Source organism: Anguilla rostrata, chromosome 8, assembly GCF_018555375.3.
Source record: "Anguilla rostrata isolate EN2019 chromosome 8, ASM1855537v3, whole genome shotgun sequence".
Classification (NCBI taxonomy): domain Eukaryota; kingdom Metazoa; phylum Chordata; class Actinopteri; order Anguilliformes; family Anguillidae; genus Anguilla; species Anguilla rostrata.
In genome coordinates this window covers 15,157,839-15,176,003 of record NC_057940.1, presented here as the reverse complement: position 1 = coordinate 15,176,003, position 18,165 = coordinate 15,157,839, and the positions used below count along the sequence as shown (strand labels likewise).

The window sequence follows — 18,165 nt, the reverse complement described above, 5'->3', positions numbered from 1 at the left end:
TCACATGAAACTAACAAAAGGAAAGAGGGATGGGGGTTTTAATGAAAAGCAGACTTAATAAAGTGAGGGGAAAGGCCGGGGTGCTTGTGCGACAACGGGGGTGGGGGTTGCTAAGTGATAATGCGGGGTGAGGGGGTGCTCGTCTCCGCGTGGGCGCGCCCGCTCGGAAACGCCGCGGAGGGCTCCCGTCTGCCCGGGCTTATCCGTGCCCCGTTCTCCCGACGGGACGCCGGGGGAAGGACAGGGGGCTCCTGGAATCAATTAGAGGCGAACGGAGCAGGAAACGTCACTCTGTCAGTCCGCTAGCAGCTAGCAGCCGTCAGCCCGACTCAGAGGCCCCTTCGCTTATCCCTGCCCGAGCGGGATCCTCGCTGTCTCCCGCTCTATCAGCTCCTCAGGAAGAGCGGAAAGGCTGATAACTCGCCCGTAGACGAGGGGGGGGGGGGGGGGGGGGGCATGGGTGTCGGGAGCACAAAGAACCAGATGTGCAGTCTGAACGTTGACAGAAAGGAAGAAGGAAGGTTGACTCCCCACCCCCACCTTCCACAGTCGCGCACAGCTACCTGTCGCCGTGGAAACGTGCAGCCCTAATCGTTTTAATGAACTTTAAGGAACATTAGAATGCGGAAAACTCGGCGCTCCCTCTGCGCTGAGCTCAGGCCAGGGCTGTGAGTGAAGGCTGCCCGTCGCCTTTTGCACTGAATCCCACCCGGTTTACAGGCAGCTTGGTCTCTTACTTTCTCCCTTTATTATCATTATTATTATTACTATCACAAATTGAGATTAAGCCTCCTGTTGAGCGCCTATGCCCCATCGTGGGATTTTGGCTTGCAGTCTCATTTCCTGAGCTAAATCACTGGACCCCAACTGTCCGTTTTATGATTCTGCTGGCATTTAAACCGAACCTTCACCGCTGACCTCATCTCTTTTTCGTTTTTTAAAACACGGGGGGGGGGGGGGGGTTATGGAAACAGTGATTCACCTGAAGCCCCTCCCTGACATCTACACTGCCTCTTTCCCTTACTGGTGGGCATTCCCATCCGAAATTACCACAGTAAACTATTTCAGCCTGTTTAGTTTTTTACATAGGAGTCGTCTGCAAAAGCTTCATTGTGAAGGGCTTCACACAGCAATCCGAAACTGCTTCCACTGCGCGGAGATGGCGTGCGGGAGGGGCTCTGTGATGTCACGGCCGCGCGGGGAAAGTGCAAATCTACTCCTGGCAGTGTTTTTCGGGATCGCTGCATATTTTCACAGCTCGGGTCTGAAAATGAGAGTGTGCCGGGCGGAGGGCGCCTGAGCAGCGTGCGAACTCATTCACACTGAGACCCTGCGGTGGAAATGGCTCCACTGCTCCTGCACGGGCTCACATTCTGCTCTTCTGCGCGCACACACTCGTCTGCGTTCACTCGCGTGTGCATGCACAGGCACACACACACACACACACACACACGCATGCACGCACACACACACACACACACACACACACACTCGTCTGCGTTCACTCGCGTGTGCATGCACAGGCACACACACACACACACACACACACACACACACACACACTCGTCTGCGTTCACTCGCGTGTGTATGCACAGGCACACACACACACACACACACGCATGCACGCACACACACGCACACACACACACACACTTTTACATACACGCACTCGCACTTGCATATACACACCTCATACTTACAAGCGCACACACACACACTTACACACAAAACATGCACTCTTGCACATTCAGTCTCAAACACATACACACAAACTGACACACACACTTTCACATAATCATGTGCACACGACTATGTATACACACACCTCTGTCTGTCTCTGTTTCAGCAACTGCTGAAATACCATTGTTCTCATTCTGTAGATTTCAGATAATTAAGCTGTTCTGGTTACCGTTTGTCACAGTCGAGATCTTGTGCAGGCTTCGATGGAATCAAAGAATGTAAGCTATGCACTTCATTCTGGAATAAAAGCATCTCCAAAATGGCTGTATTATTAAGTTCCATTATATCACTTCTGTTTGCTCTCTCAATCTCTACCACCCCGGCAACTTTCAGTCAGAAACGTTTGTGCTCTCTCTCTTTGTCTCTTTCTGTCTCTCTCTCTCACTCGCTCTCTCATACTTGAAGGTAATATTGCAATATTGCCTTACAGTGAGATTCTCTCTCTCTCTCTTGCATCTGTCTCTGAGCATTGAGACATGATGTCTGCACACACACACACACACACACACGCTCACACACACACACACGCTCACACACTCACACACTCACACACACACACACACACACACACACACACTCACACACACACACACACACACACACACGCAGCTCCAGGCCCAGGCAGGGCCAGCTTCTGTCCCCGGCAGCAGGTGACGCGCCCAGCCTTTCACTGACTCCCTCCCTGCGTTCTGCTCTGTTTTTGCTGTTCTCCTCAGAAACACAAAGAGAGGGACAAACACAAGCCCCGGCACAAAAGGTCCTCGGAGCCCTCCTCGTCCGTCGCTGCGGCCTTGACCGTCTCCACGGAGAAGGTGAGCCCAGCCTCCCCCTCTCTCCGCCGCGGCGGCAGAAAGAAAGCATTCGTATTGGGTGTTAGCGCGGCGTTGTGGCTGAGGAGATGGTCTTTTAGCCCGAAAGGTCAGATTACCTGTAGGCCACAACGTTTGAACGAGGTACTTAAGCTGAATTGCCTCTTTTAGTATAGATGTAACTCACCCTGAGGGGGTGTTTCGACCTGCTTTACAGTTCTGAAACGTAATACGTCAGCGTGTATTTAAGTGTCAGGGATGCCTGGATGGAATGAACTTCCCTTCTTATAATGAAGAGTGCAAGTGTTACTTCCGACATATGCTAGTTGTTTTCAGATTCCTCTGGGAGTTTGTAATAGAGAAATAGATATTACGGATGTGAACGACCCATTTCTGACCAGCGACTTGTTGCTGCCTCAAATCGACTGATGGTTTTTTTTTTAGATGTACGATACCGCTAATAAAAACAACCCCTATTTAAATTGGTGTGGATCACGAGATTGAAACATTTAAAAAGTAAAAAAAATAGGCAGTTCTATATTTTTTTCAGAATGATTGTATGCTGCTTTGCTCACTGTACAGGTTACCACATGACCCAGTGTAGTTAGTTCTGTTCACACATTGATGCTACCACAATAGTGTCGGGCTTATGATGGTACGGAGGGAGGCAGCTGTTGCACTACATTCAAGCCCAGCTGTGGTGTTTTTTTTCACAGCAGTGCGTCGCATTGGAGTACATTCACTTTACCATGCTTACGGGGAGCATGTCATTAGTCACCATTTTAGCGGTTAGATCTGTTGTGGTTTCAGCTGGACAGCTGTCACACTGACAAGGTCTCACTACAAAGTTGGGTGCTTGTTTGCTGTGATCCCTTGGATATTAGGTTCTAAAGCGGGTTAGTATCATTGATGTTGACCTGTGGTACGCGAATTTGGCAGCACATATTTTCAAAATCATTCCACGTTGCTCAGCACTCTTTAGCAAGCTGGCAGTCTTTTCAGCCGACAGTACGTGATGTTAAAGTGAATGACAACAAGCCCCGCCCACCCCCTGTATTACACATTTAGAGCAGTAGCCCAGGTAACATTCATGATGCTTCATTTTGAACGGTTTTAGAATTAAACGGAATAATCGATGACGATCGATGAATCAACGGATTGGTCACATCCATAATGGATACAGGCTGTTGTTGTTTGTTTTGCAAAATAACTGAGGGGGGCAGAGTATAGCCAGGAAACAGGCAGGCTCTGTAGAAGCCACAGAGTACACGTGTCTGCTGTTTAGTGTTGATTTGCTACCTCTGTCAGGAGTTGGGTCATAGTCCTAACACCTGCATTCCAGCTGAAAATGCTGCAGCCCGAGTTAAGCATTTTCATTCAGTCAGCCACCTCTGAAATGAAATGAGAAACAAATATGCCTGAAGTGAATTTAAATATAGCTAGTGCTCATTCTGAGCAGTGAAACCTGTGCAGTGGCCAATCAGCTGCCAGGACTGAGGTCTAGGTAAGAAAAGCAGCTACTGGGCTCATTTCATAGGGAAATTACCAGGTGTGACCACAACTGAAGAACAGCTCAGTGCTGAGTGTGTGTGTGAGCGTGTGAGCGTGTGAGCGTGTGTGTTGTGTGATGTGTGGTGTGTGCACCAACTGCCAACTGAGTTTATTTTCTCTGTCCCTGCCTTATCTCTCTCACACACACTCTCTCACACACACACACTAACTCACACGTGCACACACACACTGACACGCGTGCACACACACACACTCATGCACATGCACACTCATGCGCACACACACTCCACTCACACGCACACGCATACACACCCCACAAACACACACACACTCACACACACACACTGACACGCGCGCGCGCACACACACACACTCATGCACATGCACATTCACACACACACACACCCCACTCACACTCACGCGCACACACACCCCACTCACACGCACGCGCATACACACCCCGCTAACACACACACTCACACACAGCAGAGCTACAGCAGCGGCAGCAGCGGAGGCTCAGTGCCTGTCTCCAGCTCCCAGAAGCGGCAGGAGGACGCCGCCGCAGGACGCTTCACCAACGCCAACTTTCAGGAGGTGCCCAGTCACCCTGGGGGCGTGGCCAAGGATGGCCCGCCCACAGAGGGCAAGAGCTCAGAGGGCAAAGGCAAGAGGACGAGCAGCCACAGCTCGGGCCAGAGGGGGCGCAAGTCTGCCGCCAGCAAACCCCCCCTTTCTGCAGCGGTCTCAGCAGCGCCCCCTACTGCTACCACACCTTCCAGCAGCCCGTTTCAGCAAGGTATGGGTGCGCGCGCGCGAGCCAATGACATCCCCTTGACTCTACTGGCCAATGACATCCCCTAGACTCCAACCTACAACTGTAGAGAGTTGTCTGTACTCATAGACTTGTGTTTAATTGGTCCTGAGGCCTGTAAAAATAACAGTCCTCTTCATAATATGCATCCCTGGTTAGGGTTCCCCAGAACAATTAAGCACTGTCCACTACAAACCTAACCCTGACACCTGATTAGATATGACTTCTCTTGTTGTTTTGAGAGTCTGTGATTCTTCACTGTTGTTTGATCTTTGTAGTTCAATGCTCATCAGGGTAGTTTTGTTCATTCAGGAGTTGTGGATTGGGCCTGGCCCACCATCTGTCTCTCGTGAGACTGTACTTTACTGAACTTCAGTCCCAGGTCTTTGCACTTGTGTTTGAACTGTAAGTCGCTTGCATTCTTGTTCGCAAATGTGTTTGCTAAATGGCGGGAAAGTAATAATCTTCAGAAAAAAAGGCCACTGAAAGCATTTTTGTGAAGTCTGTTGGGTCGGCGTGTTGTTGAGTGTGGGTGGAGTGTGTTTCAGTAGCGGTCTGGACATCTTCCAGAGCCCCCGTCGGCTGGGGGGGTGTTTGCGATAGCGCCTTTGCTCCCCGCCTTCTAATCTGCGAGCCGTACCAGCGGTCCCGGGACGGGGGTGGGGTGAGGGGTTACGCGCGAAACCGCAGGCACCGGCTGCCTGCTTTCGCTCTGTCTGAACGAACGGCCCGCAGACCGCTTTGTTTTGGGGGGTGTTGTTTCCTGTTTCGTTTTTGGTCATGAAGCGGTTTTGTTTCGTTGTTAGTTTTGGTGAAGGATTGACTCAGGCGGCCGCGCTGTGTTGTTGCAGCTTTGCATATAGAGAACCGGGGAGTCTGGGAAAAAAAAGAAAGAAAGAAAGAGAGAAGCGGGCTGTGTTCTCGCCTCGCCGCGGCGCGGAAACGTTAGCGGGCGGAGGGCGAGGAAAACGGAGGGGAGCTTTAGCAGGTTCGTCTCCACAGCTGGTGCAGGTGGGCCCTGCTCCCAATTTTACTTCCGTGTACCTAACACACTTTTTTAGGAAGGAGTATGTGTCATAGTCAAACCTGTCTTTTCAGTCGTTGCGCGTACACATGCAGGCGCACACACAAACAGGCACACACACACACACGCACACACACACGCGCACACACACAGGAAACAGTCGTTCTCAAGGACGCAGACGTCGTGAGCGGTTCTGGCGGCAGGAGCTCTCACGTCTCGGCTCCAGTTCGTTCCGTCGCCCGCCTTCGCTGAAACCGGACACGCTATTGGCAGCGGAGTTCACCGCGGCCGCGAGAGCCACGCGGGGGAGAACGCGGGGAGGAGAGAGAGAGCGAGAGAGAGAGAGAGAGAGAGAGAGACCGGCCGCGCGCTCACGGGCTGGCCTGCGGTTAGTGTGGCTTCACCTTCGTCTCTTTTTCTCTTCTGCCCTGACTTGTTTAAATGTGGATTGGGGCGTGGGGGTGTGGGGGGGGGGTGGTGGGGGGGATTGGGGGTCCGGTGTGGTAAAATGTGGAGCTGGAGCTTCGATAGCTGCCGGCCACAGCTGTGAAAACACAGCGGGCTGGAAGGTAGCGCAGGAGGTGGGTACGGGGCTGGCTGTTAAAGGGGAGGAATGTGTGTGAAGTTCAGGACAGGGACTCTGGGGGCAGAGGGGACCCTCCGTCCCCCCCCGTCCCCCCGGCCCAAACCCCCCCTGGGTCCCGCAGTCACACACAGGCACCAGCTCGTTTAGTAATGCCTCGTTTCCACATCAAGGTGTTGCAATCTCTGGAAGGTATTTACTGCCTCAACATTCTTCCTCGGGGGTGGGTTAGGGTGGGGAGGGGTGGAGTAGGCACGTGGGGGAGTGGGTGGGGGCCAAAGGGGGGCAGATTGTGTTACGGTTTACAAAACAAAGGAAGTTTCGAAAGCCTGGTCCCACCCCGGCAGTTAGCAGCTTTCAGTCAGAAACGTTTGCACCCTCTCTGCCCCTCTCTCTTTCACTCTCTCTCTCTCAGTCTCTCTCTCTCTCCCTCTCCCTCAGACTCTCTCTCTCTCTGTCTTACTCTCTGTCTCTCTCCCAGTGCCTCTCTCTCGTTCTGTCTCTCTACCTCAGACTCTCTCCCTCAGTCTCTCTCTCTCTCTCTCCCTCAGTCTCTCTCTCTCTCCCTCTCCCTCCCCCCGCCTCTCGCTCACGCTCGGCAGTGTGGGCCAGCTGCGGGACTCACCTGGATGTGTGCTCGCTCTGGGACTGTGGGCTCGGCTGAGGAATCCATTTTCCTGTCAGTCAGAGCCCGGGCCCTGAATGGAAGCTTCCGCTGAGCGTTTCGACACCGCTTCCTCTGGACCGTTTGCGGGTGATGGCTTCATAATTCCTTTTCCCCTTTTGTTTCAGAGATAACTGGGGCTGCCTGTCTTCAGGCAGCTAAGAATGTGACAGCTCTCAACTGTTGCCCAGCTGCTTGAGTCCTCCGGCTCATTTGTGGCTTTTGGCGCTTCTGCTTATTTTGAGCTTCGAAGAGGATTTAAAAAATATTTTTTCCCCGGTGGATGTTTATGTTCTCGTTGTGGAAGTACCTGCTTTGACTTGTGCGTGAGTCACAGACTTGTTGGGGTGACGTGTCCGGACGTAGCGCCCCCCGCAGGCCGTGTAGAGGGGGACGTACAGCTGTAGGAGGCGGTCAGGCTGGGTATTGGGCTCACCTGAAGAGTTGGAGCCAGTGAGTTTGCATTGTGGGGTCTGCTGCTCATTCCCAGCTCTGTCAGACTGGGAGCCCGCGCTGGATTAGCATCGCTGTTACTGTGGCTCTGTCAGACAGGGAGCCCGCGCTGGATTAGCATCGCTGTTACTGTGGCTCTGTCAGACAGGGAGCCCGCGCTGGATTAGCATCGCTGTTACTGTGGCTCTGTCAGACTGGGAGCCCGCGCTGGATTAGCATCGCTGTTACTGTGGCTCTGTCAGACTGGGAGCCCGCGCTGGATTAGCATCGCTGTTACTGTGGCTCTGTCAGACTGGGAGCCCGCGCTGGATTAGCATCGCTGTTACTGTGGCTCTGTCAGACAGGGAGCCGCGCTGGATTAGCATCGCTGTTACTGTGGCTCTGTCAGACGGGAGCCCGCGCTGGATTAGCATCGCTGTTACTGTGGCTCTGTCAGACAGGGAGCCCGCGCTGGATTAGCATCGCTGTTACTGTGGCTCTGTCAGACAGGGAGCCCGCGCTGGATTAGCATCGCTGTTACTGTGGCTCTGTCAGACAGGGAGCCGCGCTGGATTAGCATCGCTGTTACTGTGGCTCTGTCAGACAGGGAGCCCGCGCTGGATTAGCATCGCTGTTACTGTGGCTCTGTCAGACGGGAGCCCGCGCTGGATTAGCATCGCTGTTACTGTGGCTCTGTCAGACTGGGAGCCCGCGCTGGATTAGCATCGCTGTTACTGTGGCTCTGTCGGACTGGGAGCCCGCGCTGGATTAGCATCGCTGTTACTGTGGCTCTGTCGGACAGGGAGCCCGCGCTGGATTAGCATCGCTGTTACTGTGGCTCTGTCAGACAGGGAGCCCGCGCTGGATTAGCATCGCTGTTACTGTGGCTCTGTCAGACAGGGAGCCCGCACTGGATTAGCATCGCTGTTACTGTGGCTCTGTCAGACAGGGAGCCCGCGCTGGATTAGCATCGCTGTTACTGTGGCTCTGTCAGACAGGGAGCCCGCGCTGGATTAGCATCGCTGTTACTGTGGCTCTGTCAGACAGGGAGCCCGCGCTGGATTAGCATCGCTGTTACTGTGGCTCTGTCAGACAGGGAGCCCGCGCTGGATTAGCATCGCTGTTACTGTGGCTCTGTCAGACAGGGAGCCCGCGCTGGATTAGCATCGCTGTTACTGTGGCTCTGTCAGACTGGGAGCCCGCGCTGGATTAGCATCGCTGTTACTGTGGCTCTGTCGGACTGGGAGCCCGCGCTGGATTAGCATCGCTGTTACTGTGGCTCTGTCAGACAGGGAGCCCGCGCTGGATTAGCATCGCTGTTACTGTGGCTCTGTCAGACTGGGAGCCCGCGCTGGATTAGCATTGCTGTTACTGTGGCTCTGTCAGCAGGAGCCGCGCTGGATTAGCATCGCGTTACTGTGGCTCTGTCAGACAGGGAGCCCGCGCTGGATTAGCATCGCTGTTACTGTGGCTCTGTCAGACAGGGAGCCCGCGCTGGATTAGCATCGCTGTTACTGTGGCTCTGTCAGACAGGGAGCCCGCGCTGGATTAGCATCGCTGTTACTGTGGCTCTGTCAGACTGGGAGCCCGCGCTGGATTAGCATCGCTGTTACTGTGGCTCTGTCAGACAGGGAGCCCGCGCTGGATTAGCATCGCTGTTACTGTGGCTCTGTCAGACTGGGAGCCCGCGCTGGATTAGCATCGCTGTTACTGTGGCTCTGTCAGACAGGGAGCCCGCTGGATTAGCATTGCTGTTACTGTGGCTCTGTCAGACAGGGAGCCCGCGCTGGATTAGCATCGCTGTTACTGTGGCTCTGTCAGACAGGGAGCCCGCGCTGGATTAGCATCGCTGTTACTGTGGCTCTGTCTCAGGTCTCAGGAGCAGCCACCTCAGCTACAGCTTCTGTTATAGCTGACCTTCCAGTACTACCTGCAGATCCATACCATTGCTCAACCTAAATAATTACTCTCTCTCTCTCTCTCTCACTCTCTCTCTGTCTCTCTCTTGCTCTCTCTCCCCCCCCTCTTTCTCTCACTCTCTCTCTCACTTTGCCCCCCTCACTCTCCCCCCTCTCTCTCTCTCTCTCTCCCCCCCTCACTCTCCCTCCCCCTCACTGTCCCCCCTCCCTCTCTCTCTCTCTCTCTCCCCCTCCTCTCTCTCTCTCTCTCTCTCTCTCTCTCCCCTCCCCCTCCTCTCTCTCTCTCTCTCTCCCCCTCTCTCTCTCTCTCTCTCTCTCTCTCCTCCTCTCTCCCCTCTCTCTCTCTCGTCTCTCTCCCCTCTCTCTCTCTCCTGCTCTCTCCCCTCTCTCTCTCTCCTCTCTCTCCTCCCCTCTCTCTCTCTCCCCTCTCTCTCTCTCTCTCTCTCTCTCTCTCTCTCTCCCCCCCCTCTCTCTCTCTCTCTCTCTCTCTCCCTCCCTCAGGTGTGCATTTGGCTCTGAAGTCCTCGGGCGGTGCGGCGGCAGCTCAGCCCGCTGCGGAGTTCCTCGGCTTCTCCGAGTCGGACCCGCGCAATGACTCCTCGTACGCGCAGCCGTCCTTCGCGCGCGGCCCCGCCAAGCCGGCCGGAGAGGGCGGCGCCCCCGAGGGAGCCCCGCCTCTGAGCGCCGCCAGCGCGCTGATGTCGCTGCCGCCGGCCCCCGCCGCCTCCGGCAGCAAGCCGGCGGAGAACTCGCGCTCGGCGTCCTCCTCCGCCGGGTACAAGCGCTCCTCCTCTTCCTCTTCCTCGGCCGCCGCGCCCGGCGAGGACGGCGCCAAGGTGAAGAAGAAGCGCGGGAAGTGGAGGAACCGCTACGGGCCCTGCTGGTCCCTGGACCCCACCACCCCCCCGGAGCCCGGCCACCTGCCCCAGCCCGCCTCGGCCGCCCCGGCCCTCCCCTCCGCGAACTCGGCGCCCAGCGCCACCAACCCCAGCGGCGGCGGCGGCGGCCTGGTCCAGAAGTCCCCCTCCCTCCTCAGGAACGGAAGTTTACAGAGCCACAGCGTCAGCTCCTCACCCGCTGGACCAGGTGGGCCTGGACCCCTCCTTCCCTTACACACACGCGCACACACACACACACACATACACACGCACACACACTCACACACACACACACGCACACATATACACACGCACACACACTCACACACATGCGCGCACACACACACGCACACACACACGCACACACGCACGCACACACACATACGCACACACACATATACACACACTCACACACACACACACACACACAAACACACACGCACACACACGCACACACGCCCTCAATCATGCACAACACTCACACACACACACACGCACACACATACACACACAGCACAACACACACACACGCACAGTACGCACACACACTCACACACGCACGCACACAGCACATACACGCACACACACCACACGCTCACACACCACACACACGCACACACACAGCACCACACCACACGCACACAATACACAGCATACACAGCACACACTGCACACACACGCACTACACCACACACACATACACACACGCACACACACACACGCACACTACACACGCACACACTGCCACACACGCAACAACGCACCACACAACACACCCCACACACAGCACACACACACGCACGCACGCACACACACGCACACACACACACACACATACGCACGCGCACGCACTCACACACACGCACACAGACATACACACACGCGCGCGCACGCACACACATGCGCACACACACGCACGCACGCACACACACGCGTACACACGCACACACACATACACACACACGCACACACACATACACACGCGCTCACACACACGCACACAAAATACAGACACGCACACACACATACATACACGCACACATACAGACACGCACGCACGCACACACACATACAGACACACACGCACACACACACGCACACACATACACGCATGCACACACACACGTACATACATACACATTCACTCGCACATGTACATACAAACACACACGTACACATGCACACGTACACACAAACATGTGCACGCACACATAGACGCAAACACATGCACACAAACATGTGCATGCGCACATACACACATTCAAACACGCACATGTACACACAACCGCATACATACAAATGTATGCACACATGCATACTAACATGCACGCGCACATACAAACACGTGCACGCACAGACACACACATACATGTGCACGCACACATACACACGAACACAGACATACAATCACACACACACGCACGCACAAGTACATACAAAAGCCTGCATACAAATACACGTACACACAGACACACATGCACGTACATGTACACACAAACATGTACACAAATGCGCGTATACACACACACACACATGGGTAGACTGATACTTTCTATTCACCAGAAGTTTTCTATCATGTACTCACAAATTGAAAAGCTTTAGTGAACAAATATGAAAGGGCCTTCATGGTGACAGACAAGGAAGGGCTTTATTCTGGTCGGGAAGAATTTTGATGAGCGAGCGAACATTGTGCTTCTGTGAGTTAAACTAACATTCCTTTCACTGTTACACACACACACACACACTGCCTTATATATGCATGTCTTTCATACACTACACTGTCAGACCTTGGTTTGTGCACAATGCGGTTTGTATACTTATGGTACTGTAAAAGGAGACGGAGCTTATTATGTCCTTGCTATACATGAAGCGGAGTAGTACGTGAATGGTTACATATTCTGCAGGCAGGATACATTTACTCACACCTGCTACGCATGTTACAGAAATATAATATTTTTCTCTCCTCTCATTACCAGAAAGTTTTTTTTTGGGGGGGTCGGGGGGGGGACGGTTTTGGAGGGTTTGGAGTGGTGGGGATGCTGAAAATTTTCTAAAACCCAAGGTGACAGCAGCAAAAAGGGCAAGCTTTGCTGAATACGGTCGCTGCGGTTGTCTGAGAGGACGCGGGATGACTGGCCTTGAGGAGTTCGGCTGGTTGCTTTCTGCAGCGAGCTAAGGGACGGCCCATTTAAGAGCCTTTGATTACAGTACAAACAAAGGAGCCCCCCTCACCCCCGACACCTCCCCCCTCCCTTTAAAATCAACAATCAGCCGCCGGGGGGAGAGGAGCGGATCGGTAGGGGGTGCTCCTGTGGAGCCTCCGCGCGCTGGTCTTCCATTGACTGCTATCGGGGAGCCCGCCTCTGGCAGTTTGGTTGCGGTGATGTGGCCCCTGCACTCTGAATGGAGCCTGGGGCTCTAAGGGCTCAGGGTGGGGGGGTTTAGGTGGGGGGGGGAGTTGCAGCCTGTTCAAGCAAGACGCCATTGATCTGAGCTGAAGATTGACTCAGAAGAACATACAGTTAGGAAAATGACTGTCGTTTTCATGGAATTGGCCTGACGCTAACAAGCAGGTCCAGTGTGAGGCTAGTTTGCCCAGTTGGCCCCTTTTCAGACCTGAATTCGTAGCCCAGTGTAGCCTGAGATCGATGTGCTACCTGTCTGAAACATGGAGCTGGGCCTGAATGTAGCAGCGTTTGAGCAGCCCGTCATGTCTTGCTAAAATTGGGCTTGCACCTGCTGCAGAGAATGTGTGAAGAATGTGTCTGAAATGATGCAAGTGTGCAGACAGCGAGCTGGGTTTTGAGTGTGACATTCCGGTGTTATCAGTTGGATTGTTGGGCTTGTTTGTCTGGAAAAAACAGGTCCCACCAGGCCAGGGCTGTGAGTAGGAAGAGACAACTAGTATCCTGCTCTGGTTCCCACACCCGTGGAGAAGGTAACAGGCTTTAACACCCAGCACCTGGTGTCTGTGAACGCAGGGCCCTCATTAATACCGGTCTCTGCTGTGGTTTGACTGAGTCGTGGTCAGGGTCTGTGGTTTGATCGTGACGCTGGTCAGGGTCTGTGGTTTGATCGTGACGCTGGTCAGGGTCTGTGGTTTGATCGTGACGCTGGTCAGGGTCTGTGGTTTGATCGTGACGCTGGTCAGGGTCTGTGGTTTGATCGTGACGCTGGTCAGGGTCTGTGGTTTGATCGTGAGCGGTCAGGGTCTGTGGTTTGATCGTGACTGCTGGTCAGGGTCTGTGGTTTGATCGTGACTGGTCAGGGTCTGTGGTTTGATCGTGACGCTGGTCAGGGTCTGTGGTTTGATCGTGACGCTGGTCAGGGTCTGTGGTTTGATCATATCGCTGGTCACGGTCTGTCGTTTGATCGTGACGCTGGTCAGGGTCTGTGGTTTGATCGTGACGCTGGTCAGGGTCTGTGGTTTGATCGTGACGCTGGTCAGGGTCTGTGGTTTGATCGTGACGCTGGTCAGGGTCTGTGGTTTGATCGTGACGCCGGTCAGGGTCTGTGGTTTGATCGTGACGCTGGTCAGGGTCTGTGGTTTGATCGTGACGCTGGTCAGGGTCTGTGGTTTGATCGTGACGCCGGTCACGGTCTGTGGTTTGATGGTCGTGGTGACAGTCACAGTCTGTAGTTCGATCGTAGTGGTGGTAAGCATCTATGGTTTGATCATGGACTGACAGCTATCTCTGTATAGGCTGGCTCAGAATCTGGGGAGATAAAAGAGGGTAAAAGTGTGCAGATTAAATTCGGCATCGTCCTTTTTACTCTTACCGAGCGTGTTTTCCCTTTACTTTGGTGAAAAGAAGAAAAAAAGAACGGGTGTCGCGCGGAAGCCCTTCGGGTCTCATCTGTGTTGCGCTGTTTTTACCCCCCGTTCCCGTCCAGAGTACGTTCTCCGTGGAGAAGGTAACGGGCTTTAACATCCCGCACCTGGCGTCTGTCAGCGCAGGGGCCTCATTAATACCCGGAGGGGACCACCGAACCCAAACGCCCCCCCCCCCGCGTGTCCCGCTGATTAAGAGCCTGGCCGCGCACTTCCCTGGCAAGCCTCCGCTGCCGTGCGCGCTGACCTGCGAGTCGGAGCAGACCCTCAAAGAGTTCATAACAGCCAATTAGCTGAGAGACGCTTTCTTCCTCCCCGCCGGCCGCTTGGCAAGGAGACCCGCGCCAGCCCGCCAACAGCTCTTGGCCGCGCGAGTGGCTGATTAGAAGTGGCCTGACCCCTACTGGCCTTTCTCCTCCACTGCGACTGTGCCGAGAGTGGGGGGGGGGAGGACCTGCATGAGAGTAAACACACGCGCACTCGCTTTCACTTGTTCTAACAGTCATTTACTGGATGAGTCATCTCGCTGGGGCATAAACACTCTAAAACCTCAGAGAGATTCAGCGTGTTTGTATTACCACAGCCACTGTCAGTCAGGTACATCTCTCCAGGAAGGCTTCGGTGTAAACAGGACCTTTCCCCCAGTTAGCCACGCACACGCACGCACACACACGCACACACAAACACTTACACAAATACGCATGCGCTGGTGCGCACCCTTCCCCGTGGAAGCAGGGAAGCAGATTGCTGCTCTCAGACTCCTTTTATCTGGATTCCTGTTGCCAGGCAACAGCATCAACAATCCAGAGTGCCTCGGGGATCTACAACAGGAAGCACACGCACCAGTGTCCCTGTATAACTACCTCTCTCTCTCCTTTCCCCTCCCCTCTCTCTCTCTTTCTGTTTTTCTCTCTTTTTCTCACTTTCCCTCTCACGGTCTCTCTCACTCCCTTTCTCTCTCTCTCTCTTTTCCTCTGGGGTAACTGTACTTAATCTGCACATGGAGCTGCCCCAACCTGTTGCCATTCCTGGGGCAGACTGTAAATATTTACCGAGGGTTAGCAGACCGTATTAATGAAGCACACTGGCCCATTCGTCTTGCCCCGCCAGAATGCTACTTGTCACCTCATTTTGACAAATTGTGATTTTATCTCACTCAACGGCACAGGCCATTATTAAAAGCAAACATTCGTCTCACGGCAGTGGCACAGGACTTGCCCAGGGAACAGTTTTTGTCGGGGGGGGGGTGTGCTAGAGGGCAGGGAGCTGAGATTTTGGGTGGAAAAAGCAATATATATGTCTGATATGAGGAATGAGCAAAGGTTAAAGTAACTAGAAGAGGCGTCTGCTGACTTGCTGCTGCTCTGAGCTGGGAATAGAGCTGCAGGATTGGACCTTCCTGTGGAGGTAATGGATCAGGTTGGATCAGCCTGCTCTGCACACGTGCTGCACAGGTTGCAGGAGCACATGCGGGTGCCGGCGTGTGGATACGCTGTGGTAACAGACGCACGGAAAAACAACCAGGGTCGCGCAGCTGCCCAGAGTCCTTTCCTCACTGCCACCTGCGCTCCTCCCTCCGACAGCGCGCGCTCATGGAGTGAAACGGAAGCTATGGGGTTTTTTTTCCAGAGCCCCCTCAGTTTGACCTGCTGGATTGAAATCGGGCTCTGGAGGATCTTTATCGGGCAGGGCGCCGTGTTATTAACCTTCATGTGAACCCACATGGATTTCCTGCAGTGAGGGGGCCGGCCGGATTGACCCGCGGTTTGGCTAATCTAATTAGCGCTTCGCTGTGCGCACCTGGCTCAGCCCGGGATTGAGGTCGACTGCGACACGTTGCCACGTGCGGTACCAGCTGGGGCTGGGTCACTCTGGTCCGTTCAGTTTACCAGCAGGGGCTGGGTCATTCTGGTCCATTCAGTTTACCAGCTGGGGCTGGGTCATTCTGGTCCATTCAGTTTACCAGCAGGGGCTGGGTCATTCTGGTCCATTCAGTTTACCAGCAGGGGCTGGGTCATTCTGGTCCATTCAGGCTACCAGCGGGGGTTGGGTCCATTTGAGGTACCAATGAGGGCTGGGTCATTCTGGTCCATTAGGCTACCAGGTAGGGCTGGGTCGTTCTGGTCCAATCGGGCTGCCAGCGGGTGCTGGGTCATTCTGGTCCATTCAGGCTACCAGCGGGGTTTGGTCCATTCGAGGTACCAATGGGGGCTGGGTCATTTTCATTGGTCCCCATTCAGGTCATTCCAATGGGATGGCATGGTTCTTGGTCCATCGCTAAGGGTGGGTCGTTCAAGGTACCAATGGGGGCTGGGTCATTCTGGTCCATTCGGGCTACCTGCGGGGGCTGGGTCATTCTGGTCCATTTAGGCTACAGCGGGGGCTGGGTTATTCTGGTCCATTTAGGCTACAGCGGGGGCTGGGTCATTCCCAGTCCATTGCGGAGGGGACACCGGCGGGAAGGCGGCGGGGCCGAGGCTGCTCTGAGCAGTGGCCTGTACAGGGGGCCGGTTCCCCAGACCAAGTGCCTGCTGGTTGTACAGGGTGCCAAGCTGTTAACCGCTGCGTTGCTGAAGGGGCATTTTAACATGCATCTTCAGTATACAATGCAACAGGCACTATTGTGTTGCGGAACGTTTATTTTTTGCCGTTGTGTCACCGTTGCCTCTGGCCGTTATCACATTTGACAGTTGGTCGCGATGACTTTTCGTTTATACTAGAGAGACGGACGATTTGTCAACGTTGCGATCATAGTGAGACTGAAACTTAAATTGTACTGAATCTGACCTCATCGTTGGCTCAGTTGTCATGACAACATTATAGGGCGTTCTCATTTCCTGTAAATCAATTCGCTTTAGCGTGAAGTGCAAATGACTTTGGTGATGCGTTCTTCTGTCGTTTATGCGTTTATTCATTTTTATGAGAGACAGCGTTCAATATAAAAGACGAGTGATGATGGAATGTTCCATGTTCCATGTGGTAATGTGGGCTGGGGGGGGGTAGGGGGGTGTCTATGTTGGTTACTGATTTTTACGCTGTGTGGAAGCAGTGCTAGCCACCGCTGGTTTTAGTGCCTCGTGTTAGCCTGCCGTGTTGTAGCGTGTGCGCGTGGCTAATCTGACCCCTGACCCCGGTGCTCTGCCTCCACAGGTTCCTTCTCCAGCAGTGACGCCCTGGCGCCTCTGAGTGGCATGGCTAGCAGCTCCGGCGTAACTCTGGGCAGTGCCGAGTTACCCCAGCCGACTCCGGCCGGCCCCTCCCTGCCCAGCACCGTCTGCTCCCACGTAAGTCTGTGCCCCTCCCCTTAATAACCACCAAATACTCTGCTCCTGGTTTCTGTTTCCGGCCTGGTTGGTTTTCCGGCCTTGATTGGTCATCTCAGTAGTATGTCCTGGTAAACAAATGGTTAAATAAAAAATAGAATATCATGTCTTGAGCATGGCTCGAAGACTTCACCTTTATTTAACCCAGTGCATTGAAGCCCACAAAGGGAAAGGCACTTCAGTATTTCTCATTCACTTTTTTTGCAGGCTATTAAATTGCTTGTCATTTAAAGGATTTTCCGAACATGACGCAGCAGAAGGTTATTTCCACATGCTCTTGACATTTTGCCTGTACAGAAAACAGGAAAAAAGTAAAAACATAACTGGCTAGCTAGCTAGGCGGCTACATTAGCTCTGGGGGGTATTTCACGAAGCAGGATCACTGAGTTAGCTGCATAACTGTGCTGAGTAAAACCTGGAACAGCTTCTTTTTTTTTAGTTCAGTCCATGTTCCAGATTTGGGAGCATTTGGGGGTTTACTCAGTGCCGTTATCCAGCTAACTCAGTTAAACCGTTCGGAGTAAGGACAGGAAATGGGATGGCAGAGTATGCAGTATTGAAGATGAACCTGGTTTATAACCCTCTCGGTGGCCAGTGTTTTGAGCTGATTGAGTTGGAAATGTAGTTGTAGGCTTTGT

At 53.9% G+C, this 18,165-nt stretch overlaps 1 protein-coding gene across 13 annotated transcripts in view; it reads left to right on the top strand.

The window, feature by feature from the left end:
* The window catches only part of LOC135260917 (protein AF-10-like), a 73,135-nt gene that overhangs the window by 38,047 nt on the left and 16,923 nt on the right, over positions 1-18,165 (top strand). For 11 of the 13 annotated variants that reach the window (XM_064346649.1, XM_064346650.1, XM_064346653.1 and 8 more), the window contains 4 exons: positions 2,457-2,552; positions 4,548-4,857; positions 9,996-10,580; positions 17,355-17,488. In XM_064346649.1, coding sequence (XP_064202719.1) covers positions 2,457-2,552; positions 4,548-4,857; positions 9,996-10,580; positions 17,355-17,488 — 1,125 coding nt within the window. The remainder of the gene's footprint in view (positions 1-2,456; positions 2,553-4,547; positions 4,858-9,995; positions 10,581-17,354; positions 17,489-18,165) is intronic. The other 2 variants (XM_064346651.1, XM_064346646.1) reach the window with 1 other exon arrangement.